The 25,046-nt window shown below is 50.2% G+C and overlaps 3 protein-coding genes across 8 annotated transcripts; all 3 read right to left on the bottom strand.

The window, feature by feature from the left end:
* Window positions 1–1,744: 1,744 nt before the first annotated feature.
* Window positions 1,745–3,999, bottom strand: TRAPPC5 (trafficking protein particle complex subunit 5). Of its 3 annotated transcripts, none has more exons than XM_082457005.1 (2): window positions 3,921–3,999; window positions 1,745–2,365 (listed from the first exon to the last, which is right to left on the bottom strand). In XM_082457005.1, the coding sequence occupies exon 2, from the start codon at window positions 2,351–2,353 to the stop codon at window positions 1,787–1,789; it is 567 nt and encodes a 188-aa protein (XP_082313131.1). In that variant the 5' UTR covers window positions 2,354–2,365; window positions 3,921–3,999; the 3' UTR covers window positions 1,745–1,786. The 3 variants fall into 3 exon arrangements, with proteins under 3 accessions (XP_082313131.1, XP_082313132.1, XP_082313130.1); XM_082457006.1 differs by lacking the exon at window positions 3,921–3,999 and adding an exon at window positions 3,675–3,802; XM_082457004.1 differs by lacking the exon at window positions 3,921–3,999 and adding an exon at window positions 2,493–3,362.
* A 7-nt stretch (window positions 4,000–4,006) lies between these two features.
* On the bottom strand, window positions 4,007–14,060 carry MCEMP1 (mast cell expressed membrane protein 1). Of its 3 annotated transcripts, none has more exons than XM_082457003.1 (7): window positions 7,465–14,060; window positions 7,057–7,140; window positions 6,360–6,482; window positions 6,160–6,210; window positions 5,937–6,083; window positions 5,587–5,655; window positions 4,007–5,465 (listed from the first exon to the last, which is right to left on the bottom strand). In XM_082457003.1, exons 1-7 carry the CDS (start codon window positions 7,535–7,537, stop codon window positions 5,449–5,451), a joined length of 564 nt encoding a protein of 187 aa, XP_082313129.1. In that variant the 5' UTR covers window positions 7,538–14,060; the 3' UTR covers window positions 4,007–5,448. The 3 variants fall into 3 exon arrangements, with proteins under 3 accessions (XP_082313129.1, XP_082313127.1, XP_082313128.1); XM_082457001.1 differs by having other exon boundaries at window positions 4,106–5,655; window positions 7,465–7,630; window positions 8,141–14,060; XM_082457002.1 differs by lacking the exons at window positions 7,057–7,140; window positions 7,465–14,060 and having other exon boundaries at window positions 4,106–5,655; window positions 6,360–6,825.
* A 117-nt stretch (window positions 14,061–14,177) lies between these two features.
* Window positions 14,178–23,255, bottom strand: RETN (resistin). Of its 2 annotated transcripts, XM_082455439.1 has the most exons (5): window positions 22,396–23,255; window positions 15,344–16,663; window positions 15,056–15,183; window positions 14,621–14,698; window positions 14,178–14,322 (listed from the first exon to the last, which is right to left on the bottom strand). In XM_082455439.1, exons 2-5 carry the CDS (start codon window positions 15,478–15,480, stop codon window positions 14,189–14,191), a joined length of 477 nt encoding a protein of 158 aa, XP_082311565.1. In that variant the 5' UTR covers window positions 15,481–16,663; window positions 22,396–23,255; the 3' UTR covers window positions 14,178–14,188. The 2 variants fall into 2 exon arrangements, with proteins under 2 accessions (XP_082311565.1, XP_082311566.1); XM_082455440.1 differs by lacking the exon at window positions 14,621–14,698.
* Between the last annotated feature and the right edge of the window lie 1,791 nt (window positions 23,256–25,046).

Genomic DNA, 25,046 nt, shown 5'->3' with positions numbered 1-25,046 from the left:
GGGGTGTCGGGGCGGGGGGGGGAAGCGAAAATGTGAAGAAATTTTCCCCTCCAAAGTCCTGAAGGGCTTTCATTGGGCTGGCGGGAAGTGTGAGGAGTGATCAAGAGACCAAGGCTGGTGGGCAAAAGGGCAGTTTGCCCGAAATGTAATTGTTTTCCTTTTTCAACGAGGAACGTGTGTTCAGGTAACGGGGTCATGTATTTAGAGATGAACCGCAAACTATTTTAAGCACCCAGATGACTTTTAAGTGACCCCGCCTATTTCCCCTTGAGAACCAGGTCTCTAAGGCCAGGGTTCTCAAAGTGCAGCCCCTGGAGTTATCAGAAGTTCCTAGGAACTTGTTAGAGATGCAAATCCCCGGCTCACCCCGGATCTGCAGAATTGGAAACTCTTGGGGGGTGGAGGGGGGGCAGCCGCCCCAGTTTGCACACAGGATTCCCCTGGGGACCTCGCTAAAATGCAGACTCTGAGTGGTTAGTCTGGGGTGGGCCTGAGGGTCTGCATTTCCGACAGGCTCCTGGAGGATGCTGACACCGAGGCCCGGGACCACACTTTTGAGTAGCAAGGGTCTTAAAAAAAAAAAAAGGGTTGTGGACTTCCCTAGTGGTGCAGTGGTTAAGAATCCGCCTGCCAAGGCAGGGGACACGGGTTCGAGCCCTGGTCCAGGAAGATCCCACACGCTGCGGAGAAACTAAGCCCGTGCGTCACAACTACTGAGCCTGCGCTCTAGAGCCTGCGAGCCACAACTACTGAGCCTGCGTGCCACAACTACTGAAGCCCGCGCGCCTAGAGCCCATGCTCTGCAACAAGAGAAGCCACTGCAATGAGAAGCCCGCGCACCACAACGAAGAGTAGCCCCCGCTTGCCGCAACTAGAGAAACCCCGCGGGCAGCAACGAAGACCCAACGTGGCCAAAAATAAAATAAGTAATAAATTTTTTTTAAAAAGGGGGAGGGGTTGACAAACAATCACCCTCTGTCTGTTTTCTAGACACACAGCTACTCCCACTCCTTAACCTACCGCTGTCTACAGCACAAAGTAGTTGGACAGAGGCTGCTGGGCGCAAACTATTCACTCTCTGGTCCTTTACAGAAAAAGTGTGCCAGCCCCTGGTCTAAAGGAGTCTCCCTTGGCCTGATCCCTCCACCTTGATACCCCGCTCCGCACCTCCTCAGCCGAGGGATGCCCTCCAACTGCGATTCCAGAAGGTGCCAGCATTCTCCCTACTGCAGCCATACCAGCAGCTCCTTGGGCCTGGTTTATCTTCCCTCTGCCCCCACCCCACCTCCCCATTGGACTATAAACACACTTGGGGGTCTTCCCTGGTGGTCCAGTGGTTAAGACTCCGCACTCCCAATGCAGGGGGCCCGGGTTCGATCCCCAGTCAGGTAACTAGGTCCCACGTGCCGCAACTAAAAGATCCCGCATGCCGCAACTAAGACCCTGGAGCAGCCAAATAAATAAATATTTTTAAAAATAATAATAATAAATAAACACGCTTGGGCCTTGGCATCCCTCAGCAGCCTGAGGCAGGGGTCTGGGTCAAGGTGTTTGTTTTTGTTTTGTTTGGCCACGCTGCGGGGCTTGCGGGGTCTTAGTTCCCTGACCAGGGATTGAACCCGCACCCTCGGCAGTGAAAGAGCCAAAGCGCCGAGTCCTAACCACTGCACCGCCAGGGAATTCCCGGGTCAAGGTGTTGAGCGAATCTCTGAGGCCCTCACACAAGACACAAGACACGCTTGGGAAGGGGGCTATCTGCATCCTTTATCGGGAGGCGGGGGCGGAATCAGCGGCCCTCCAGGGCCCGGTCTCGGGCGATGACCGCCTCCTCGAACTTGATCATGAGCGTGGTGCCCTTGTGCCAGTGCGCCGTGACCTTGGCGGGAAAGCCACTGTGCGTGAGCACCGCCTCCACGATGCCAGCCGTGAAGCTGGCGCAGTTGAGCGTGCTGTTCTCCTTGGGCACGGAGATGTAGGTGTTGATGAGCGGCTCCCGCTCGATGATGTAGAAGGTGCGGGCGTCGTCATTGGCCTGCTCCAGCTTGTCGGCCTCCTTGCCGAAGAGCGCCTTCCACACGGCGCCCTTAACGAAGAGCAGGGCGCCCAGCACCTTGGTTTCCCGCCGGGCGCCCTTTTCGCGAGCCACCAGCGCATCCAGAACGCGGGCGCCTACCTGGCGGCCTAGCGCGGCCAGGCGAGCCTGCAGCTCTGCCACAGAGAAGACGCGGCTCTGGCAGTGCTGCACCAGCTCGGAGAAGAGCAGCGCGAAGGCGCTCAGGCTCACCTCGGTGCGCGGCCGGGCCAGCGCGCGCTCCAGCAGCGCCGACTTCCCGCGCGTGAAGCGCGCCTCCATGCCGCCGCTGCCCTGCGAGGAGACGAGAAAACGTGGGTGTCAGAGGCGGGAAGGAGCCCCTCTCAACCACCTCCCTTGTGCGCTCCATCAGTGATTTCCCACGTGGGAAGAGAGGAGTAGAAGGAAAGGAGGTACCCACCTGCGCGTAAAGCATACCTCCCTTACGCCTAGCCAGCGACGGCCAAACGGGAGAGGGGGTAGGCTTGTACCCTAGGCGAGGAGAGGATTTGGGAGGGAGAGGGGTGGAGGGGGAAGGTGGGAGGAGAGACAAGAGGGGGACCAGAAGGGGGCGCTCGAAACCACCCCCTCAACCCTCGAGTTCCAGGTGATCCTTGTGCGTTCAAAGCACCGTCCTAAGCCCTCCGCCGCCTGTACGAGTAACCAGAAAACTAGTGCGTGGGGAGGGGGGCGTCAGACCTAGGGCAGGAAGGGGACGAGGATGGGGGGCCGTGATTGTACACTGGCAGCTATCCCTCCCCCCGCCATGCGCTCCAGCAGCAACAGCGCTGACTTCCCTGGGTGAAGAGAACTTCCCTGCCTCTCCCCTGCGGAAAGTCAGAGAAACTGGGAGAGAGGAGTAGGGGGTGTGTGGAGACCAACGGCCAGGAGGGTTGGGGGCTTGGGGAACAGGCAAGACACATGGGTGAAGCCAGGAGAGGATGCTGGGAACCCTTCCAAACCCGCACCCTCGGGCAGCACCAATTTGTCATGCACGAAGCATGCCTCTTTGAGTGGGCCTGCGTTTGTAAAAAGACTGGAGGGGCGGCCAGGGAAGGCGTTGGGAACCCCCCCCCCACCCGCGTGCTTTACAGAAAGGTAGCTGCACCGTGGAAAGAGGGAGGGGACGGACTGTCGGACCCGGGGGTTAGGGGAGCCAGGAAGGGGCGCAGTGATCCTCCCATCCCAGGGCGTGAAGCCACAGCTGTCGGTGGCGAGAGACCCGGAAGGGGGTTGCTGGGAAAATCCCTAGGGGGTGCTGAGACCAAAAAGAAAAAAAAAAAAATGTGGATCAGCGATGGGAATGGCAGCGGGTGGGGCGGGGGGTAATCCCAAGGGCTCTGAGACACACAGACCCCTGCTAAGGGTGGGGTCGGGAGGGGTAACTGAGAACCCCGCCCCCACTACGCAGGGACCGGGCCAGAAGCCGGAAGGGTCTGGGGATGCTGAGAGGGCCCCAACCAGGTCTGCGTGGGAGATGAAAAGACCACGGGAGAGGAATCTCAGGAGCTACAGGACTCCCCTGCCCCGGTGCGCAGCTGCCTACATGCGGACTGCCCAGCGCGAGAGAGGGGAGGAGGAGTGTTGAGACCCCTCCACCCACCTGCCATGGTGTTGGTGAGCTAAGCCGTGGAAAGACCGGGATCCCGCGACCCCGGCCCCGGCGTGGACCAGGCAGAGGAACAGGGAAGGAGCCCACCCTCCTCGTGGTCCCCCGGGGTGGGCCGAAGAGGGATTTCGGGGATCGTGGACGCCGAGACCCTGACCCAGGACCCAAAGACCCGCGGAAAGGGGTTGGGGACCGGACGCGGCACGGCGCCGGGAGGGGCGGTGGCGGGCGGGGTCTCACCGGGACTTGCGGCAGCCGATTCGGCCGAGCTGCTTTACGGCGCCGTAAAAGGCCCGGCGTGCGCAGGCGCCGAGGCAGGACGGGCGGGGCGCGCTCTGTGATTCCCGAGAGTGGCCGCACGGGGGCGCGCGTGTCCGTGCGGCCCTACAGAGGGGTGCGGCCCGGGCCAGGGACCTCGCTGGCCTTGGTTGGCCCGTGATCAAGGGGACAGTGGCACGGGTCGTCCATCTGCTCAGGAGCACACATTTGATGATGGGCACATGTCTCTGTCTTGGAAACATGTGCGTCCTCGGGCATATGTCTACTTGTCTCAGGGGCACACGTATGCCCATGCACACACACTCACCGGTCTTAGGGACACACATATGTCCATGCGCACATGTCCACTTGTCTTAGGGTCCATGCGCATGTCCGTGGGCACAAGTTCTCAGAGGACGTACATCCATGAGCCGTGGGCATAGTACACTTAAAGGCATGTGCGCTCATGAATACATGCCCTGTGGACAGATATATTCACGAGCACGGTACATACTCAGGGGCTCATACACCGTGGGCCCATGCACACTTAGGGAGACATTGGACATCTCAGGCCACAGACCCTCATGGGCACACACTCAGCGGCGCAGAGACTCAGTCGCTCCCAGGGTACACATTCATGGACACACTGGGACCCACTGGGGACACTGGTTCTCATGCCCCCTCGTGCCCCCAGGGTTCCTGGCATACGTCCACGTGTTCACCGTGTGACCTTTCTCATTCTCCGAGTCGGAACACTTACAGACCCTCCCTACCAGGTTCCAAAGCTCCCCAGCCACACCAATAACAGATCTGAAAGACGCGTTGTTTCCCCTTGGCCTTTATCATCATGAATCACGGAATGTGAGTGCAGAAACAAATGGACACATGCGGGTCCACGCTCTGAACACCCTCGGTGGCATAATCGGGCACATTCGTGTTGACACACACCTGTTCAGGCCAGCACAGCGTGACAGGTGGTTGTGACAGGGCACATACCCACAATTACAGTGATACATTCCCATGGTGTGCCCACCCCACCCCCTCACGCCTCCATCACGCAACATCCCGCAGGACACACATGTGTTTACGCTGAAATGGGCACGTGCAACACGTGTCACCAACACCCACACCCACAGTGACACACTTCTGTGTCACAGCCACCCACGGAGACATGCATTACACTCACAACACGCCGCAGTACACATGTGCATCACATGTACAGTGACATAGGGGTGCACACCACACTCGCTATGACTCCCACCTTCAACATTCACCCATAACACCTTCCTGTGGGAAACACTGAAATACCCACCCTCCATGAAGTGCTTACCCCGACACACGAGCACACATGCCCACACGCAACTCCACAACACATTCACCAAGACACATGATTTTCTACACGTGGGATGAAGCGCAGCATCAGACCAGGCTGGGGCCCCCATTTTCCATCTTCACCGAGAGGTGCTATCTTGTCCTCCGAGGTGCAGCCAGGGATCTGATGTCTTTTCTTTTATTGAGGTGTGGGCTCTGCGGGGTGGGGGCGGGGTGAAGGGTGGAGACCCGAGGTCAGACAGATTCCACTCTTGAAAGAGAATCTGGGGCCAAATCCAAGGGGGCCCCTCATTCGCTTCCCCTGGACCCAACTTACTTGGATTTGACATCTTCAGCATCTGGAGGATTTCCTGTAATGTAGTCTTGATTTCGTTTATGTTTGAGACTGGGGAGAGACACGAAAAAGCTGAGGTGGGGCTTTCTTAGCTTTATTGGAAGCCTTCTCCCTGCCCGGCCCCCAACCTGGGGTGCCACACAGCCCATGTACTTGGAGTTCCCATGCATTTATATACTCCCCAAGTGACTTGGAGGGTGACATCCATCACCTCGCCAAACCTTGTGCTCTGGAAGGGCAGGACCCCTGCTGTCCCCTCCCTCGACTCCCCAGCACCCAGCCCAGTATTGGGCATGGAGGCAAATTCACCCAGTGGAGGTCTATAAGGGCACCTGTCGCCAGCGTCCTCAGTTTCTGGTTCCCTTCATGGACCTTGCTCTTGACCATGTCAATGCTCTGCTTGGCCGCCTTGATGCTCTGATCGACATCGCTCCAGCGCTTCTTCCCCTCCTCCTGGCACTCTCCCACCGAAAGAGAGACTGCGGGTGCGGATAAGGGCTGTCTGTGTCACCTCTGCTCTCCCTACCCCCACCCCGACCCAGGTCCTTCCCTCACCGTTCTGGAGCTCCCTTTTCAAGACCAGCAGCTCCTGGGACATCTCGGAATCTGTTCAGGATGGGGTGGGGAGGCCAGAAAACCTTAGAATCGCCTCAGGTCTGCAGTTGAGAGCGGCACTGGACCGCCCCAGCTCCTGGGAACCCCTCCGCACTGCCCCAGCCCCTTCCTCCACCACCAAAACAAAACAAAACACTCACTCTTCACCAGGACCAAGACTAAGAGGATGACGCAGGACACAGCGAGGACAACATACAGGTTCATCATGGCTCTAGGCAACCAACGGGGGACCTGGGCAGGGTCGGAGGGTGGCTTGGACTGGGCTGGAACGGGGGTAGAGGCAGGACAGGTCATCTCCAGGGCTCAACACTGCCACTCAGACCATCAGCGCTGACTGTAACACCGGCGACAGCTCTTCACCTACACCCACTGTTCCCGATACTGTAAGCAGCTGTGGCCATCAACAACACTGACGCCAACATGCACCCCGCCAGTGCCGCCAGCAACTATCCCTAACGCTGTCACCATCACGCCCCCCTTAACATCCCTGTCACCAACACCCACCAACGTCAATGCCCGTTGCTGCCAGCATTGATTCCATCACCAGGACCTCATCAGCACCCTCATCAGCTCTGTCTAGGTGGTTCTGTCCCGATCCACCACGTGGTCCCCTACTCACCATCACCAACACCCAGACCTTCAGCAGCACCTCCACCGGCACAATCACACCATCATCATCACCACCTCCTCAAAGCTACCCCCCCCACCGCTGTCACACACAAGCCCTGATGCCACCACACCCCACACCATTGACCCTGACCTCCACACACCACCCCTTGTCCCTCCCACGGGCCCCTCCCAAGGCTGTGTGATGTGGGCTTGTGGGCGGCTGCTTACCCTTATTCTTGGCTGGTGAATGACTGCCCTTTGGCTGCTGCTGGGTTTTGAAGATGATATTCTCATAGGCAGGGTCATCTGCACCTGTGGGCAGGTCAGTGAGAGGGATTGAAGAAAGCTGCCGAGAGCGCTGGGGCAAGGGTGAGGGTGGGAGAGGGGTCTCAGACGTCTTGGTTCACGGAGCCCTGCACACAACAAATTTCTGGGTGTAAAGATAAGGAGTGGGGAACTAAGATCTACATCTTGATTAAGTGGAGAGGATGTGAGTGAACATTTGGGTGATTAACAGACACACACACACACTTTAGGTGGGGGAAGGCACCCTCTGGCCCCCACTTTCAGCTCTTTACCTCTCCCATCCGAACCTCTCCCTCTTGACCTCTCCCCTCCCCACCCAAGGTGTCTAACCTTCTTTATTGTCTGGGGACCCCCGTTTCTTGTCTTTGAAGGCTGCCGCCTGCATCTTGATCTCCTCGTTCATGTAGCTTTCCTCGGCCTCCGTAGTCCCCAGCCTGCCAATTTGTCTACACACAACCCCACCCACCAGAAAGTGTCTGGGCAGATGAGGAAATCTCTGGGTTGGGGTGGAGGAGAGGAAGGAGAGGTCAGCCTCCTCTTTTCAGGGATGCAGGACTCTCCCACCCTGGGACATTCTCACCCCAACCCCGGCTAGAGAGGGATCTTAGGAGACCAGAGGTCTCAGGGAGGACCAAGAAGAGATGCCCATAGACCCAGAAACAGAATAGAGTGGTCAGGAACTTGGGGTAGATGTGTTAACTAATGCAATGGTGATCATCATATTGCAATATACAAATGTATCAAATCAGCATGTTGTACATCGTAAACCTATGCAATGTCATATGTCAATTATATTCAATAAAATAAGTTTTTTTAAAAAAGAGGATGGTCAGGAACTTTACAGGAAGCTGTGTGTGTGTGTGTGTGTGTGTGTGTCTACCTGGGTAAACCTCATCCTCCCATCTCCTCTTGCTCTCACGGGAGATGCTGTGGTACCCCAGAGTCCCACCTTTGGGGGCAGGGACATCCAGCCTTGGAGGCAGGATTCCTAGGTCCCCACACCTACCTTCCCGCTGCCCTAGTCCCACCCTTCAGCTCCACCCTGAGAAGTTCTACTTCTTCAAGGCCCCTTGGAGGAGAGGAACGGATATGAGGCAATGGGACTAACCACTGGAGCTCCACCCCTACATCTGGGACTGACGCCAGACATCACATTGACCTAACCCTGGAAGTAGTTCCTCCTCCAGCTGGAGACCCCTGACAGAGAAACACACTCACCCTCATCCACACATCTGCTCGCCTACCCAGACCCACACACACACTTGCACACACACACTCCTGAATACCCCCAGTCGCATATCTGCTCACGTGTACACGTGGCATGCTCATTTGCATGCTTATACATATTCATGCACGCACACTGTCTCCACTCTGTCTAGGCGTCTTAAATCTCTCTTTGTGTCTACCTGACCTTGAGAACTGGGGATTAAAATGAGACAAAGTATGTAAGGAATTTTTTCTTTAAGTCTAGAGCGGTGCCTTCTGATAGAAGTATAATGTGAAACACACGTGGATTTTTGGCAGGGTTTTTAAAAATTGAAGTATAGTTGGTTTATAATATTATGTTAGTTTCAGGTGTACAGCATGGTGATTCAATATTTTTATAGACTATACTCCATGGCTATATTTCCCTGTGCTGTACCATATATCCTTGTTGCTTATCTACTTTATACATAGTAGTTTGTATCTCTTAATCCCTTAAGGTTACACTGTCCCTTCCTCTTCCCTCTCCCCACTAGTAACCACTAGTTTGTTCTCTATATCTGTGAGTCTGTTTCTGTTTCTTTTTTTTTTTTTAAACTATCTCATTTTTAAAAAATATTACTTTATTTATTTATTTATTTATTTTTATTTTATGGCTGTGTTGGGTCTTCGTTTCTGTGTGAGGGCTTTCTCTAGTTGTGGCAAGCAGGGGCCACTCTTCATCACGGTGCGCGGGCCTCTCACTATCGCGGCCTCTCTTGTTGTGGAGCACAGGCTCCAGACGCTCAGGCTCAGTAATTGTGGCTCACGGGCCTAGTTGCTCCGCGGCATGTGGGATCCTCCCAGACCAGGGCCCGAACCCGTGTCCTCTGCATTGGCAGGCAGATTCTCAACCACTGCACCATCAGGTAAGCCCCTGTTTCTGTTTCTTTATATACATTCATTAAAAAAAAATTTTTTTTAGATTCCACATACAGGTGATAACATACAGTATTTGTCTTTCTCCATCTGGCTTATTTCACTAAACATAATACCCTCCAAGTCCATCCATGTTGTTGCAAATGGCAGAATTTCATCCTTTTTCATAGCTGAGTAATATTCCATTGTGCGTATGTATGTGTGTATATATGTATATTTATATACATATATACACACATATATATCACATCTTCTTTATCCATTCATCTGTTGATGGACACTTGGGTTGCTTCCATATCTTGGATATTGTAAATAATGCTGCTATGAACATTGGGGTACATTTATCTTTTCAAATTAGTGTTTTCATTTTTTTGGATATATACCCAGGAGTGGAATTTATGGATCATATATTAGTTCTATTTTTAGTTTTTTGAGGAACCACCATAATGTTTTGCATTGTGGCTGGGCCAATTTACATTCCTACCAACAGTGTATAAGGGTTCTATTTTCTCCACATCCTCGCCAACATTTGTCATTTGTAGGCTTTTAGATAAAAGCCATTCTGATAAGTTGAGGGGATATCTCACTGTGGTTTTAATTTGCATTTCTTTAATAATTAGTGATGTTGAGCATCTTTTTATGTGCCCATTAGCCATCTCTATGTCTTCTTTGGAAAGATGTCTGTTTAGATTTTCGGACTATTTTTTAATCAGTTGTTTGTGAACCACATGTTTATTGAGATATTTTACCTTTTTGGGGGGGGTACTAAGTCTTCAAAACCAAACGTGTATTTACACTTAAGGCACATTTCAACTTGGACTGGCTACATTTGACTGCCATATTGGACAGTGCTGGTCTAGAGTATTATAATTTTCTCCTGTTCCTGAACTCAGGTTCGGCATCTCGCCACTCAAAAGCCGATACTCGAGAGACAAGTGTTGGTTGAAAAGAAAAGGTTGCTTTATTCAGGAGGCCAGCAACCTGGGGAGAAGGCAGACTCATGTCCAAAAGACATCTCCCAGCTGCCGATCAGGGGGCAAAAGCTTTTAAAGGGGAGTTTCAGGGGTGGATAGATGGAGGGAGGGGGCTACATGCAGAAACAGTAGAGTCGGCTCCGACAATCACCTTGAAGTTGGTCATGCAGTGACCAATCAATGTCATCTGGATTGTTTTAAGTACAATTAATCTTCAGTTCCACGGTTGGTTTGTTCCCATTTCCTTGAGGCCAGTTCTCAAAATTGTGTAAGATGGGGCAGCTTATGTCATGGCTACAGACTGGTCATCACGTAGTTAACTTCACCCACCTGGTAGGGGTTTTGGTATCCACTAAGCAGCTCAAAGCCTATGGCTCAGAATATTATCTATAGCCCTTGAGGAGGAACTAAAGGTCCTGACTTTGCTTAATGGCAAGACTATTATTTTGTCCTGTTTGACTGTTTTCCTTTGCTTCTGCATTTTTTCATTTCTCTGATTAAATTTATTCTTTGGCTAAAGTTTTTCTACAGACAAGAGGCAGGCAGAGGCCATGGGGGGAGGTGGTGTCTGTCCTGGGAAGGCCCCGTAGGGTCCTGCTCTGTTACACTCCCTTTGGAAAAAATAAGTTTAAAACTTTCTATGTGTGGAAAGTGAGTATGTTTTAGGTTTAAAATATGTGATTAAATTCTAGATAACTTTGGAATGGTCCCCGAGATCTGGCTGGTGAGGATAATGTTCTCTTTCCTAAAGTATTGCCAATCTTGTCTGTTCAAGGACTATCAATTTAATAATGATTAGATGCCAGCTCCTCCATCTCCTCTTACAAAGAAGTCAGCCATTGAGAAATGTGACCCCGCCCCTGCTGATGTAATAGCCACAGAAGAGATGGACCAATGGGGAACTGGCTCTACTCTGATGGACAGGCATAGGGGGCGGGGCCGTGGTATTACACATTTCCCTGGCTCCGATGAGGCTAAGACCAGGCTCCAGCCCTCTGGACTTTGAGAAAAAGGTAGTCCCGGAACTGGAAACCCACAAGCAACCATGTCATGGTGGCCTAAGAGGGCTCCATGGGGTTGCCTGACCAGATCCTTTCATGGAGCAACAGTCTCGATTTTCTTTTAAGAAAGAAAATGTGTCCTAACCAGGTATTGGTTTAGGGTGAGCACATGATCCAGGCCCAGCCAATCAAAGTCCAAAATTTGGCACAGGGGTGGGCAAATGAGCCAGACTCAACCAATGAGACTCAGGCCGGAGCCTTTTGGGATTCTTTCGTTTGCTTGTTTATTTTGGTTGTGCCAGCATGCATGCGGGATCTAGTTTCCTGACCAGGGACTGAACCTGGGCCCCCTGCATTGGGAGCACGCAATCCTACCCACTGGACCACCAGGGAAGTCCCCAAGCCTGAGGCTTTTATTGGGTTAACCAGGAAAAAGGGCATTCTCTCTTTTTTCCCCTTTGTCAGACTGCCAGGATATAAGCCTGGTGCTGTGACAGGGGAGAACTTGCTTGAGAGTGAAGCCAACACTAAGGAGAGCAGACCTGACAGGGAGTTGGGTCCTGGAGACATTATCTGAGACCCTAGATCCAGCCATACCTGAGTCTGTTGTTCTAACCCTGAGCCTCTCAGTTACATAATCCAGAAATGTCCTTCCACTTTAGCTCGAGCTAGCTTGATGGGGGGGTGTGCGGCACCTGCAACTAGCACAATCTTGGCTACTACAGGGGGCTGGGATGCTGGCAAATGAAGAAAGAGGCTTAAGAAGGGGCTTTGCCTGCCAATGTCTGCACTCTGAGACAGGAGGATGACTGTGTTGGAACTGAGACCTCTAAGGAGGCTCTTCTTGGGGTCCAGATACAGGGGGACAATTGTGGGTCTTGGAGACAAAGAGGCATTCTCATCAGGGTCAGGGGACAGTGAGGGAGCGGGATGGGCAAGGTACTACAGTCGCCCTCTCTGGTCCTTAACACTTCTGATGCAGTGGTCCCACTCCAACCCCATGGCCAAGGTGGGGTTAGGAGGGAGGACCTGGGAGGGGAATCCCTGGATTGGGGTCTGGTGGGCTCCATGGGCACCGGGAGTGTTTGTGTGATCTCAGCTCATGACTACCATGATCAGACAGGTGGGTGTACCATCACAGGGGGTGGTTGTCAGTGGGAAGAGAGTCCAAAACATCCTGAAAACCACAAACCCACCCTGTCACCCATTCTCCAGCCTCTGGAGTGTGCTGCTGGGGTCTGTGACGTTTAAGTCTTGGGTCCCTCTTAAGACTGGGCACTGGGGCTTCCCTGGTGGTGCAGTGGTTAAGAATCTGCCTGCCAATGCAGGGGACACGGGTTCGAGCCCTGGCCCGGGAAGATCCCACATGCCGCGGAGCAACTAAGCCCGTGCGCCACAACTACTGAGCCTGAGCTCTAGAGCCCACAAGCCACAACTACTGAGCCCACATGCCACAACTACTGAAGCCTGTGCACCTAGAGCCCGTGCTCCATAACAAGAGAAGCCAGGACAGTGAGAAGCCCACGCACCGCAACGAATAGTAGCCCCCGCTCACCGCAACTAGAGAAAGCCGGTGCACAGCAACGAAGACCCAACGCAGCCAAAAATAAATAAATAAATTAATTAATTAAAAAAAAAAGAATAATTAAAAAAAAAAAAGACTGGGCGCTAAGTGTTCTGAAGTCTCTGTCTGCATCTCTCAGGGGCTGGATTTTGAGACTCCTGGGTTAAGATTCTCAGGAAACCGGACCTTGAATCACCTGGATTTGTGCCCGCAGCAATGCTGAGGATTTGCCTTCTAGGGCTTTGACTCCAGACAGAGACCAACGTCATCCAAGCTGGGGTGGGGACTTGATGTTGGAAGCACGAGTGTCTGTCCAAGGCATACATGTGTCTATGTGTCCCTAGGTCCCTCTCCACAGTGGGCATGTGTGTGTCTGTGGGCGTGGTGTCTTTGTGTGACAGTGGTAACTGGGTTGTGTACTGTGTGTGCACATGGCCATGTGTAACTGTGTACATACGTGTAGTGTGTGTTCTAGGTGGTGTATTCACCTGTGTGTGTGGTTATTTATTCAAGACACTTTCCTGAGCACCTACTATGTGCCATGCTCTCTTCTAAGCACCAGGATACACCAAAGAGCAAACAAGTCCCCTGTCCTGTGTTTTCATATTTGAGTGCTCATGAGGGGTACACATGTCCCTTGATGCAGGTGGGGAGTGAGGGATGGCGCTCCAGACTCTGGACTCAGCAATGGATTCAGGGATGCACCCTGACCCTGGGGTTGCTGGTGGCTTGAGGCCCTGGAGTGTATGTGGGGTAGGGGGCGGGGTGGTTCCTGTCCTGTCCAGACCCAGATCCCAGATGAGGCTTCATTGTGAGCAGCGGGGGAGAATGGCCCAGCAACTTCCCAGGAGGCCCGAGACCCTAGGGTGACTGTCAAGGTGGCCTCAAAGGTAACACTCTCGGGACCTCCCTGCTGGTCCAGTGGTTAAGACTCCGTGCTTCCAATACAGGGGGCGCGGGTTCGATCCCTGGTCGGGGAACTAAGATCCCACATGCCCACCCGGTGTGGCCAAAAATAAAGAAATAAAGGCTACACTCCCTTCCCCTCCTGAAGAAGGCCATGAGCCTTGGATGTGCTTGTCATTACAGGAAGTTAAGGCCCCATTTTCGGAAGTAGAAGTGGCGGACAAGGGAGGAGGGGGGAATGGGGCAGAAGAAAGTCACGGCTGTCCCCCACCTCCCTCCCTCCGGCGCCTATGCGCCTTGCTCTTTTTGAAGATGCCAGCTCAGTCACCCACACCCCACAGAAGACACAGCACAGGGCCCGGGCTTTCTGCATCATCTTCTCGGAGGTTTATTTCCAGCCCCGCCCCTCTGAGACAGGACCCTGCCCCTCCGAGGCCCGGCCACGCCCCCAGGCCCTCGCCCCACCCCCCCGCAAGCGCAACCTTAGGCTACTCGGCCCGCAGGCGACAGCAGCGAGCTCCGGTCCAGTCCATGCCGGCGCACTGGCAGTGGCACGTGGTCTCGGCGCGCACGTCCCACGAACCACAGGCAGAGCCACAGGTGCAGCTGGTGACGGCGAAACCTGCGAGGGGGAGCGAGGAGGAGAGAGCTTGGACTCTGAGCCAGAGGCTGCGGGCCTGGGGTTCCAGGGGGCTGGCAGCGTGGGCGGCGGGGAGGCCGGGGGCCTGGACACCAGTGTCCTGAGGAAATGGGGTCCGGGAGTTGGGGGAAGGGACAAGGCTGGGAGTGCAGACCAGGACATTGCAGAAGTAGAGGCTGAGACTCCGTGGTCCTAGAGAGATAGAGGCTGGACGTAGGGGAGGGGGTTATGGGGTACTGAGAACAGAACTGAGAGCCTGGACAACGGGTTCTGTGCTCACCTGAGGGGCAAGTGGCCAGGTCCCCCCTGGAGGTGACACTCCGGCAGTCCAGGCCAATGTTCCTTATTGCCTCAGGGACTATGGAAGGAGTGACGGAGGTAACTGTGAAACCGAGCTGCCCCTCCCCCAATCTCATGCTGCCCAGGCCCTGGTGGTTTGGAGATGGGCAGGGGGCTCAAGAAAACGCCCCTGGGGAAGGCCCAGGTGGTCGGGAGCGCATCACCTCCCAAGATTCTGTTTTGAGGTGGGTGTTTTGGAGGGAGGAGGGCTTGGAGCTGTTGTTAAAGGTGGAGCTGGGTGGGAAATGGCGTTGGGTTGGGTTTGGGGTTGAGATTTGGTTGGGGTTGGAGTTGGGGTTGGCTTGATGTTCGCTCCATGTCAGGAATCAGGGGGGCCCCTGAGGCCCCTGCCGAGGTTGGATGCGAGGGCGCTCACTTAGGGAGCTGGTGACTTCCTGGATCTTCTCACTGATGGCTTTATCCATGGGACACAGCAACTTGCCACACACCAGCAGCCCCAGGACTGGGAGGAGGAGGAGGGAGAGAGCCTTCATCCTGTAGGTGCTGCAAGAGGGAACCGAGAGACCCCAGCTGGGTCAGCCCCTCTCCAACCTGGGAAGGGTCAGGCCCACAGAATGTGTGGGATTGGAAACCCTGGGTCCCCATGGGGGACAGGGCTGGAGGCCGAGCTTTGCCCCTAAAGGTGGGAGCAACTGTCACTTACCCTCTCCGTGGACTCAGCAGGCCAAATTTTGGACACGAATGACATGCCTCTGCCTCAGCTCTCTCTTTAAGGCCTCCAAGTGTGGGGCTTCCTGTCTTGGCTAAGACCCCTGGCATCCTGGGCCTCCCTTCCCACATCCGGGGCTAAGAGGAAGCCCCCCGGGTAGAGTCCAGGGACCTAGTGGTGCCACAGCCTCTCCTTCAAGAGCCTTCCCTTCCCACATCCAGGCTGGGACTGGTCCAGAGGGTAGAACCTGCGGGATAATTCCAGGAACCATAGTTGACGGGGCAGGGAGAGATACAGGAGCTTGCACGGAGGGGAGGGGGCACACAAACATAACCAAAATAATGTCCTTGTTTGAGAACTGCATGCATGTTCATTCCCAAATACCTATCACCATAGAAGAGATAGATAAAATCATCGTTTATTCCTTCGATAGAATAATCGACAACTGAAGTGTGCAAACTACGGCCCATGGGCCAGATCTAGCCCATCATCTTTTTTTTTTCTTTTTTTTTTTTTGGCCACACTGAGCATCATGAGGGATCTTACTTCCCCAACCAGGGATCGAACACCCGTGCCCCCTGCAATGGAAGCACGGAGTCTTAACCACTGGACCACCAGGGAAGTCCCGCCCACCACCTATTTTTGTACGACTCATGAGCTAAGAATGGTTTTCACATTGTTTGGGTTTGTTTTGTTTCCAATATAGATGGATTTTTTAAAATTGTGGTAAAACACACGTAACATAAAATGTACCATTTTAACCATTTTCAAGTGTAAATTCAGCAGCATTAAGGCAGTGTGACCACCGAGGCAGACACTGGAATGCTGTGGCCACAAGCCAAGGAATGCCAGAAGCCACCAGAAGCTGGAAGAAGCAAAGAACCGACTTTCCCCTAGTCTTTAGAGGGAGTATGGCTTGATTTCAGCCATACAGTGTTGTGTAATCATCACCCCTGTCCGTTTCCAGAACTTTTTTTCTATCATCCTAAACTGAAACCTTACCTATTAAACACTAACTCCCACTTCCTCTTCCTGAAGCCCCTGGTAATCTCTATTCTAGTTTCTATTTCTGTGAATTTGCCTATTCATATAGCAAATAAGTGGAATCATACAATATTTATCCTTTTGCGCCTGCCTTATTTCACCGAGCATAACATTTTAAGATTCATCCATGTTGTAGCATGGATCAGAACCTCATTCCTTTTTAAGGCTAATATTCAATTTTATGTCCATACCGCATTTCGTGTATCATCTGTTGATGGACAGTTGGGTTGTTCCCACCTTTTGGCTATTGTGAAGGATACTGCTGTGAACCTAGGGGCAGGACAGGATAAAGACACAGACGTAGAGATGGACTTGAGGACACGGGGAGGGGGAAGAGTAAGCTGGGGTGAAGTGAGAGAGTAACATTGACATATATACGCTACCAAATGTAAAATAGATAGCTAGTGGGAAGCAGCTGCCTAGCACAGGGAGATCAGCTCAGTGCTTTGCGACCACCTAGAGGGGTGGGATAGGGAGGGTGGGAGGGAGACGCAAGAGGGAGGGGATATGGGGATATACGTATGCATATAGCTGATTCACTTTGTTATACAGCAGAAACTAACACAACATTGTAAAGCAATTATACTCCAATAAATATGTTAAAAAATTTTTTTACAAAAAGCTTTTGAAGGATGCAAAAGAAGTGGGCAGCTCTAACTACAGGCAGGGTGAAAAGCAGAGAGAATGTGTGGAACCCCCCTGGGGCTCCCCAGGGACTCAGTTTGAAAACCCTTAGTTCAGTAGCAGGAAAGAGTTATATATATGGCCTGATAAAGAAATGATCACATATTGAGGTCTGGGGAAGTCATTCTGGCTAATACATGAGTTAACGTGAATTTTGTGCTAGCTAAAACAGCCTGCTTGTGGCCTATGAAAACTACATTGTGCATCTGCTTTAATTATTAAAGAAAAGGGCACACTGACCAGAAGTCAAGAATGTCCGTGTTCAAAATAAAGATTAAGTGCCTCCCTTCCTGGGATGCCAGGGCTGGTCCTCCTTTGATGATAAGACTCCCTTCCCAGGTGCCGAGGTCATACTGACTTGCTGTGTACATGCTGATCTGCTTTTCTGAAACCTTGAAGGAGTGTCTCCATGACTTGTTTGATGTTCTTTGTTCTGACAAGATATAAAACTGTGCTGAAAACCCTGCTTCTCTGGAGCAGTTTCTCAGAGTTTTCCTCTGAGAAGCTGTCTCCTGGGCTATAGTCCTCAGTTTGGCTCAAATAAAACTCTTTCTATTACTATTATTGATTGTTTATTGATTATTGTCATCGATAGCCCCTTAATTCTCTTTAAAAAAAAATCCCTTTATTCTCCCTGATTTCTACCAGCAAAACTGAGCCCTAGTGACCTTTTACATCTAATACTACTTAATACAATTCTAGAACCAGGTCTTTAAAAAGTACAATAGGGCAATCACATACCTACAATTTTTAAAAATCAATCTTATTGAGGTATAATTTCTATATAATAAAATGCATCTTAAGTGTTCAGTTGGATACATTTTGACAAGTCTATATACCTGCATACTGCATGAATGTTTTGTTTTTCCCAAGGATTGCTGTTTTAAAAAATCAGGTATAATTTACATACAGCAAAATTCACCCTTTTTACTGAGTTCTATGAGTTTTGACAAATGCATACAGTTGTGTAACCACTGCCACCAAATACTTATAATTTAAATTATAATTGGGAAAAAAAAAAAGAAGTTTCCCAAAGATCTGAAGGAAAACTGTGTCCTGAAGTCACAGAGAGGGAGATTTTTCTACCCATACAACTGGTTTTCCTGTGCACTGCAGATCTTGTGAATATTCATAAGTGTTACCAGCTTGTTCTCACCTCTGTTAATATACATCTGTCCTTGAAGTAATTTTTTTTTTTTTATAAATTTATTTATTTATTGGGTCTTTGCTGCTGCACGCGGGCTTTCTCTGGTTGCGGAGAGTGGATGCTACTCTTCGTTGCAGTACGCGGGTTTCTCATTGCGGTGGCTTCTCTTGTTGCAGAGCACAGGCTCTAGGCACGCGGGCTTCAGCAGCTGTAGCACACGGACTCAGTAGTTGTGGCTCGTGGGCTCTAGAGCACAGGCTCAATACTTGCAGCTCACAGGCTTAGTTGCTCCGCGGCATGTGGGATCTTCCCAGACCAGGGCTCGAACCCGTGTCCCCTGCATTGGCAGGCGGATTCTTAACCACTGTGCCACCAGGGAAGTCCCCTTGAAGTAATTTTGAACAAAGAGGCCTGTATCACTCAGAGGACTGGAAACTGTTGCCACTTCTTGTGAAACTGACGTCCAGAGGCAACCTACGCTTCCGATTGGTTGCCTTGCTACATAACTTGGCCTAGTGATGATGTCGCAATGACAGGTAGCTCTGCCAATCAGAAAAGAATCATTGACACTTGCTTCCTGTTCCACAAGAAAGACAGAAAATAAAAGTAAAAGCCTTGATAATTATTAGAGAAATGCTCATCAAAACCACAGTGAGGTACCACCTCACACTGGTCAGAATGGCCATCATCAAAAAGTACAAACAATAAATATCATATATATATATATATATATATATATATATATATATATATATATATATATATATATATATATATATATATCAACACTGTATCACTGTGTTGTACACCTGAAGCTAACACGACATTGTAAATCCACTATACTTCAATAATAAAAAACATAATAAAATTTAAAAATTTAAAAAAACTGTTGGTGGGAATGTAAATTGATACAGCCACTATGGAGGACAGTATGGGGGTTCCTTAAAAAACTAAAAACAGAACTACCATACGACCCAGCAATCCCACTACTGGGCATATACCCTGAGAAAACCATAATTCAAAAAGAGTCATGTACCACAATGTTCATTGCAGCTCTATTTACAGTAGCCAGGACATGGAAGCAACCTAAGTGTCCATCGACAGATGAATGGATAAAGAAGATGTGGCACATATATACAATGGAATATTACTCAGCCATAAAAGGAAACGAAACTGAGTTATTTCTAGTGAGGTGGTTGGACCTAGAGTCTGTCATACAGAGTGAAGTAAGTCAGAAACAGAAAAACAAGTACCGTATGCTAACACATATATATGGAATCTAAAAAAAAAAAAAAGGGTTCTGAAGAACCTAGGGGCAGGACAGGAATAAGACGCAGACGTAGAGAATGGACTTGACACAGGGAGTGGGAAGGGTAAGCTGGGACGAAGTGAGAGAGTGGCATGGACATATATACACTACCACATGTAAAATAGATAGCTAGTGGGAAGCAGCCGCATAGCACAGGGAGATCAGCTGGGTGCTTTGTGACCACCTAGAGGGGTGGGATAGGGAGGGTGGGAGGGAGGGAGATGCAAGAGGGAGGAGATATGGGGATATATGTATACGTATAGCTGATTCACTTTGTTATAAAGCAGAAACTAACACACCATTGTAAAGCAATTATACTCCAATAAAGATGTTAAAAAAAATTTTTAAAAAAAGAGGAATGGTGTGGAGGCGGGAGGGAGAGTCTGACCACAGCTTCCTGACAGCCTTCACCTCGTGCCCCATTTCACAGATGGGAGAACTGATGTTGGGTGAGGCTGAGTCACTCCCGAAGGGGAGATTTCAGATCCAGATTTGTTGGATGCCGAAGTCCTTATTTATTTATTTATTTGTTTGTTTGTTTGTTTGGCAGCAGCTCTTGGCTTGTAGGATCTTACTTTCTGGACCAGCGATTGATCCTGGGCCCCCAGCAGTGAAAGCACTGAGTCCTAACCACTGGACCGCCAGGGAAGTCCCTCAAAGTCCTTACTTTTAACCAAGGCATTTTTCCACCCGTACCATGAGGTGGGGGGTACATGGAGTAGGCAGGGTGTGGGGGGAGAACACGTGGAGGGCAAAGTAAGGGGCAGCTAGGCACAGTTTCCTAAAACCCCTTCTGACCAGCCCAGCTCTTGGGGCCCTGACCACCCAGGATGAGCTGTCTCCCCAGCCCCTTCCTGTGGTACCTGCCCACTCTCCCCTGCCCAGCATATCCAAGCAACAAGAGCAGATGTCAAGGAGCTTCAGGGATGTTCTGGTGGTGATGCCCGCAGAGGCTGCAACCCCCTTCCTGGGAGTCCCAGCTCAGCCACTGACTAGCTGCATGACTTTGAGCAAGTGGCTAAAGCACCTCTGCGCCTCAGTTTCCCCATCTGTAAAATGACTCAGTGACTACCTCACAGGACCTGGGTGACAATTAAGTGAGTACTCCCACCCCCGCAGCTTTATTGAGACACAACTGACATATAACACTGTGTGCGTTTAAGGTGTATTACGTGACGATATGATACATGTGTTACGTTGCAACATGATTACCACATAAGGTTAGATAACATCTCCATCACCTCACATAAGTACCTCTTTGCGTGTGTGGTGAGAACACTGAAGATCTACTCTTTTATCAACTTTCCAGTACACAATACAGTGTTACCTGTAATCACCATGCTGTCCATTAGCTCCCCAGAATTCATTCATCATCTAACTGAAGTTTTGTCTCCTTTGACAAACATCTCCCCATTTCCCCCACCTCCCAGGTCCTGGTCACCACCATTCTGTTCTCTGCTTCTATAGCTCAACGTTTTTAGATTTCACATATAAATCTTAAAAAAAAAAACCCCCCAAAAAACCCAAACCAAACTCACAGAAACAGAGATTGGCAGTTGCCAGGGGCTGTGAGGTCGGAGAAATGGGTGAAGGTGGTCGAAAGGAACAAAATTCCAGTTATAGGAGGAATAAATTCTGGGGGTGTAATGTACAACATAATGACGATGGTTAACAATACTGTATATTGTATATTGAAAAGTTGCTGCGAGAGGAGAATTTAAAAGTTCTCACCACACGCACACGGCAACTATGTGAGGGGATGGATCTGCTATCTGACCTCATTGAGGTTATCATTTTGCAATGTGTTGTCGACGAAAATAATCAATAAACCATCTATAATAGGAATAGAGAAGAGAGTTTTTTTTGTTTTTGTTTTTTTTTTTGGGCCGCGCCACAAGGCTTGTGGGATCTTAGTTCCCCGACCAGAGATCAAACCCGGGCCCACAGCAGTGAAAGCGCCGAGTCTTAACCACTGGACCACTAGGGAAGTCCCAGAAAAGAGTTTTATTTGAGCCAAACTGAGGACTATAGCCTGGAAGACAGCCTCTCTGATTACTCTGAGGAACTGCCCCAGAGACGCATGGTTTTCAGCGCAGTTTTATATCTTGTCAGAACAAAGAACATCAAACAAGTCATGGAGACACTCCTTCAAGGTTTCAAAAAAAAAACAGATCAGCATGTACACAGCGAGTCGGTATGACCTCGGCGCCTGGGAAGGGAGTCTTATCATCAAAGGAGGACCAGCCCTGGCATCCCAGGAAGGGAGGCATTTAATCTTTATTTTGAACACGGACATTCTTGACTTCTGGTCATTGTGCCCTTTTCTTTAATAATTAAAGCAGATGCACAATGTAGTTTTCATAGGCCACAAACAGGCTGTTCTAGTTAGCATAAAATTCAAGTTAACTCATGTATAAGCCAGAATGACTTTCCCTATAGCTCAATATGTGAACATTTCTTTGATCAGTATATATGTATTAAATCACTACGTTGTACACCTTAAGCTTATCTCAACGAAGCTGGGGGAGAAACAGATTCTACATTTAAGTATTTGTCTGTCTCCATCTGACTTATTTCATCCAGCAAGTACTTTATGTAAGTCTATGTAGACGATACAGAATGAGGCATGGTATGTAGTGGATGCTTCAAACGTCGCTTTTTTTCGGGGGGAGGGGATCAATATTTTCCCAGAATTTCCCCAGCCACAGACAGGGATCAAGGCTCCGAGTGGTCATTCAATGTGGAGGGGCCACCAGCCAGGACTTCCTCTTCCTGTCCTGTCCCCTCAATACCTCAGCCCTGGGGACCCCATCTCAGCCCAACAGGAACAGAACTTTCCCACTTTCAGGGCTATTTCCTCACCTCCAGGAGTCTTTTCACAATATTCTTGGCAGTAGCTGTTGGTTAACTTGTGTTTTCAGATTTTGAGCAACTTTACAGAAAAAAAAAAAAAGGGGGGAAGCTTGCCTTGCTTCCTTAACGTCTGCTGGGTTCCCCGGGGCCACTCAGCCCCTCCCCCAGAGGCCTCAGGCAATTCTTGCTTTGCTAGGGTCCTGGGGGTTTCACCATCCCACCTCCACCCCTCTCCGCCCAGCCGGCAGCTCCACCATGTCTGGGACCCTCACTTTTTCGTTCTTTTTTAAAGCAGCTTTATTGAAGTATAATTTACATTCCACATTCATCCATTTCAATTGTACAACTCAATGATCTGTAGTAAGTTTCACAGGGTTGCACAGCCATTACCACAATCCAATTCTGGAAAGTTTCTACCACCCCTAAAAGGAATCTTGTGCTCCTTTGCAGTCACTCTCTATTCCCACCCCCACCCCTAGGCAACCACTTTCTGTCTGTGAATTTGCTTATTCTGGACATTTCATATAAATGGAATCGTACACTATGTGGTCTTTTGCATCAAGCTTATTTACTTAGCATAGTGTTTTGAGGTTCATTAATGTCGTAACATGTATTTTGGTCCTTGACTGAGCTGCATTCCATCGCCTGGATGTACCACATTGATTTCCATTCACCAGTTGATGGGCATTTGGATTGTTTCCACCTTTTGGCTATTATGAATAATGCCATGAACATTCCTGGACACGTCTTTGTGTGGATGTATATTTTCCTTTCTCTTGGGTGAATTATTTTTAATGCAGGGTCAGTTTCCATTGTCTAAATGTACCGTAAAGTATTTAAACTTTTATTTTTTTAGCTTTTTTAAAAAACTGAAGGGCTTCCCTGGTGGCGCAGTGGTTGAGAATCTGCCTGCCAATGCAGGGGACACGGGTTCGAGCCCTGGTCTGGGAAGATCCAACATGCCGCGGAGCAACTAGGCCCGTGAGCCACAACTACTGAGCCTGCGCATCTGGAGCCTGTGCTGTGCAACAAGAGAGGCCGCGATAGTGAGAGGCCCGCGCACCGCGATCAAGAGTGGCCCCCGCTTGCCGCAACTAGAGAAAACCCTAGCACAGAAACGAAGACCCAACACAGCCAAAAATAAAAATTAAAAAAAAAAAAAAAACTGAAGTAGAGTTGATTTACAATTCTGTGTTAGTTTCAAGTGTACAGCAAAGTGATTCAGTTATACACACACATATATATTCTTTTTCAGATTCTTTTCCATTATAGGTTATTACAAGATAATGAGTATAGTTCCCTGTGCTATACAGTAGGTCCTTGTTGTTTACCTATCTTATATATAGTCGTGTGTCTATGTTAATTCCAAACTCCTGGGAATTCCTTGGTGGTTCAGTGGTTAGGACTCAGCACTTTCATTGCCGTGGGCCCGGGGTTCCATCCCTGGTAGGGGAACTAAGATCTGCACGGTGCAGCCAAAAAAAAAAAAAAAAGAAAAGAAAAGAAATCCAAACTCCTAATTTATCTCCCCTGCTCACTTTTTTTTTTTTTTAAGTAGAGCAAATTCAAGACCACAAACTTTTCCCTCCTGTTAACTTGGATGAGATATAGTCCTAGAAGAGCCCCCTGCCCTGCACAGCGCGGGCTGAGAACTCTCCCTGCTATGACGTGTCCCCATGTCCCCACAACCAAGAACATCAGTGCTCACGACCCCAGGGGTGCCCTGCTGACCTGAGGAATCCTTTTTTCTCACTTTGTGGAGTCCTCCTTCTTAGCACATCCTGAGAACCACCGCCCAGCCGGGGCCAGACCATTTTACAGTATTAAATAATAATGATGTATTATTATATTAATACTATATTATCGTGGTATATATTAATATTATATTAATGTATTATTATTGTGGCAGTCAGTGGTTCCTGGATGTTGCCTCTAAGCTTATACCATGACCACCGGTGACTCTGGGGTCTGTTCCCACCCCAGGCCTCCCCGATGAGCCCGTGTGTCCAGCTGCCTCCCAGGGATTCAGCGACCTAATCCACACCCACAATAACACGTAACAAAACGCGCTAGGTTGTAACTTTCCATACGAACCGACTTCAGTAGTTGCTGAGAGTCCTTTCAAGAAGGATCCCAGCTGATTCCAGTGGGAGGAATGACAAGCTTGAAAATAATCTTCAAGAGATATTGGCAATAAATAAATAGATAAAATTTTAAAGTACAGAAAAAAAAATTGGAGAATTCCCTGGCAGTCCAGTGGTTAGGACTCTGCGCTTTCACTGCGGTGGCCTGGGTTCAATCCCTCGTTGGGGAACTAAGATGCCACAAGCCTCGCAGCGTCGGGGAAAAAAATAATAAAATTAAATTTAAAAAATAAAAAGGAGAGATCGTAGGGAATCCATGGCTGCTAAAACCTTTATGTGGAGAGTTGCTGGAAACCAGGGACACCTGCCCCCGGCCCCCAACCCACCGACCAATCGTAGAGACATGACATCATGGAGCTCCTGACGTGAGGCTTCATAGGATGCAGAGAGAGAGGGTGGATTTTACTCTCACACGAGGGTTTTGAGAATTCTGTGTAATGCGTGTGGAGGGATTGTTAGGATGCCTGGGACGTGGTCAGGGCCTGACACTACCGGCTGCTGTGGCTCATTTGCGGG

Source organism: Balaenoptera physalus (assembly GCF_965194825.1).
Source record: "Balaenoptera physalus genome assembly, chromosome: 3".
In the NCBI taxonomy this organism is placed as follows: Eukaryota; Metazoa; Chordata; class Mammalia; order Artiodactyla; family Balaenopteridae; genus Balaenoptera; species Balaenoptera physalus.
The sequence above is the reverse complement of the archived record's forward strand: the minus strand, read 5'-3'. Positions and strand labels throughout refer to the sequence as shown.